Source organism: Halyomorpha halys, unplaced genomic scaffold (genome assembly GCF_000696795.3).
Source record: "Halyomorpha halys isolate HHAL.00 unplaced genomic scaffold, Hhal_1.1 Scaffold788.1, whole genome shotgun sequence".
NCBI classification, from domain to species: Eukaryota; Metazoa; Arthropoda; class Insecta; order Hemiptera; family Pentatomidae; genus Halyomorpha; species Halyomorpha halys.
This window is the reverse complement of record NW_027107973.1, coordinates 9265-11817: the sequence shown is the minus strand read 5'-3', so window position 1 is coordinate 11817 and position 2553 is coordinate 9265. Positions and strand designations below refer to the sequence as shown.

At 26.9% G+C, this 2553-nt stretch overlaps 1 protein-coding gene across 1 annotated transcript in view; it reads left to right on the top strand.

Moving 5' to 3' along the window:
- LOC106686172 (cordon-bleu protein-like 1) overlaps positions 1-2553 on the top strand; it is a 114198-nt gene that overhangs the window by 103128 nt on the left and 8517 nt on the right. Inside the window, exon 6 of the mRNA XM_067046346.1 lies at positions 1429-1565. Within this exon, the coding sequence (XP_066902447.1) occupies positions 1429-1565 (137 nt within the window). The remainder of the gene's footprint in view (positions 1-1428; positions 1566-2553) is intronic.

Genomic DNA, 2553 nt, shown 5'->3' with positions numbered 1-2553 from the left:
TGTTCCAGTTTTATTGAAATATCTCTTCCTGTGGAGTTATGTAGTTACTAGGGGGTTGTAAAGTAGGATTAAACTACCCCCCTGTCAAAAATAAAACTATAACTAAATTGTTGTGGATAAAATTTGTATTTGTTCATTAACTTTCAAAAACTAAAAATTGTAACCATGACGATCCAGTCGTAGTTTTATTCATAACTAATTTTTACCCAACTCTGGTTTGAAATTAGCAAATGGATTCAGAATGGTATTAGGGAAGTGCCTTTTTGGCGACTTTTGTGCGCTAATGAAATAATTAAATCAGTTGTCATCTGGTTATTAAATAAACTTACCAAGTGGCTCTGACTTGACCATTTTTTATTTTCTAATTTGCATTATTTTCCTGTTGTAATAAACTTTTTCATCGAATTTAGTTATGTAATCAGAAGGGTAAATAAATAAAAATAAATAATAATCACGATATTTTGATGTTGTTATAATAATAATCACAATATTTTACTATTTAATAATAATAATCAGGAAATTGGCAATAAAACCCTCAAAAATCCATACATATTATTTTTATTTTATTTATTTAAAATCAGTGTATGTGATATTGTACTTTTAATGATATTTCTAATTTCCATCCCCTTAGCTGGAAATAAGTTGGTACTAATGTATTTGTTATTTCAATAACGTGTTATCGGTTTTTCCCTGTTGCGTCATTGATGACTTCTTAATCGCGTCTCTTAAGAATTATGTTCCGTATTATATTATTATCTTAATTCTCAGAGGATAGTCATGTCTCTTATGAGTCAAGTAGGTGAGCAATTATTGTGACGTTTCCATGAAAAATGCGAATCCTATTATTTTGACAACCAGCGAATTAAAAAAAAATTTTTTTTTGTTATTGTAGGTGTCTTAGTTTTTGTATAATTGAGGTTTTACCTTCGGGAACACCTAAAAAAGATAAAATATGTCGGTTTACATACATGGCTAACCGTATGTTGTTGGTCTCAACACTTATTATTTAAAGTTAAAAAAAAGTAGTATTAGAAAAATAATTTTTTGTTCTTACTAATTTATTGTTTAAATATATCTTAAATGAAATTTAGCATCTCTTTTTTTTACTAGATTGGTTTTTTGTGATATAAGCAGTAAGAACAATTGATTTTAAAATAAAAAAAAAATAGGCGACAAAATGCTATAATAAAATTTGTTTCCCAATCTATACTGGTTTCTTTCGGCCTATAATAAAATTAACTTAATTTTCTCATTCAAACTAGAGATTATTTCTACATTCGATTCTTAAGATATTTCAGAGATTTGAATAATCAACAAAGTGATGGACAAGAAAAGGTTTAAACATTTTTCTTAGTCAGGTCATTCTCCTATAAAATTTATTAATTTCGTCATATTTTATTTTTACAATGTTATGCCTCTTTGTTCCAGAACAACTGGACAAGCCCCTGTGTGATGAACTAAGCATAGCTGAGTACGGGCACAACCAGGTCACCATGCTGTCTATCAAAAACCTGCCCACTGCGGTCTTGACTGAGGACATTTTGCAAATGAACAAGTACAAAGCGGTAAGTTTAATTGAATTATTTTTAATAAGTAACTTAATTCAATACCGCGTATGCACTTTCTCAAAAAGGTATTAGTCAACCAATAATAAGATATATATGTATGATTGACCTATGTTAATTAGAAGATGGTTAGGGCTGCGGTCTAGAAGGAAGAAAAATGGAAATTCGGTCATTTGAGGTCTCTGTTTACACTCCCACCTTCCAGCCCTAGTAAAGAGGTCGAAACCTCGACAAAAAATAAATAAATAGTTATTACTATTTTCTTCCTTCATGACCGCAGCTGTGACCATTTTCAAAATAATTAATTTTAATTTGAGTTTATTTTTCTATTTTATGATATTTTTTTTCCTAATTATTTTTCCTTCCTTTCTATAAAATGAAATATGAGTTAGTTACACTTTTGATTATTAGGTTGCTGTGGAGGCAATAATTCAATTTATAAGTTACAAAATACTAAAATGGAAATAAAAATAATGACTAACAGAACTTATGAAGTGAATAATTATCATACAAATTCACAATTAATAACTTAATATTTATGAGCTAATGAATTCGTAATAAGTATGGGGAGTGAACTTGGTTAACAATAAGAATATAAAATATAAAAAATAATAAAATAGGTAATGAATTTAATATTATACAGCACATAATAATGTATACAATATATAACATAATTTCTAATATAAAAAATCCCTCCATAAAAAAAAAGTCATTAAAACTAAAGAGCATCTAAAGGATATAATAAAACAAACCGAGGTAAGAATACGACAAAAATTAAGATCTAAATAAATAATATATATTATTAAACACACATACACACGTATATGTAGCTAATTTTAATCATAATATAATGAATTGAAATAATTAAATAGAGTTAAGAAAAACTACAGGTAGATTTTTAAATGTAATGATTTTAAATTTTATAAATGATTTTTAAATATAATGAATTGAAATAATTAAATAGAGTTAAGAAAAACTACAGGTAGAT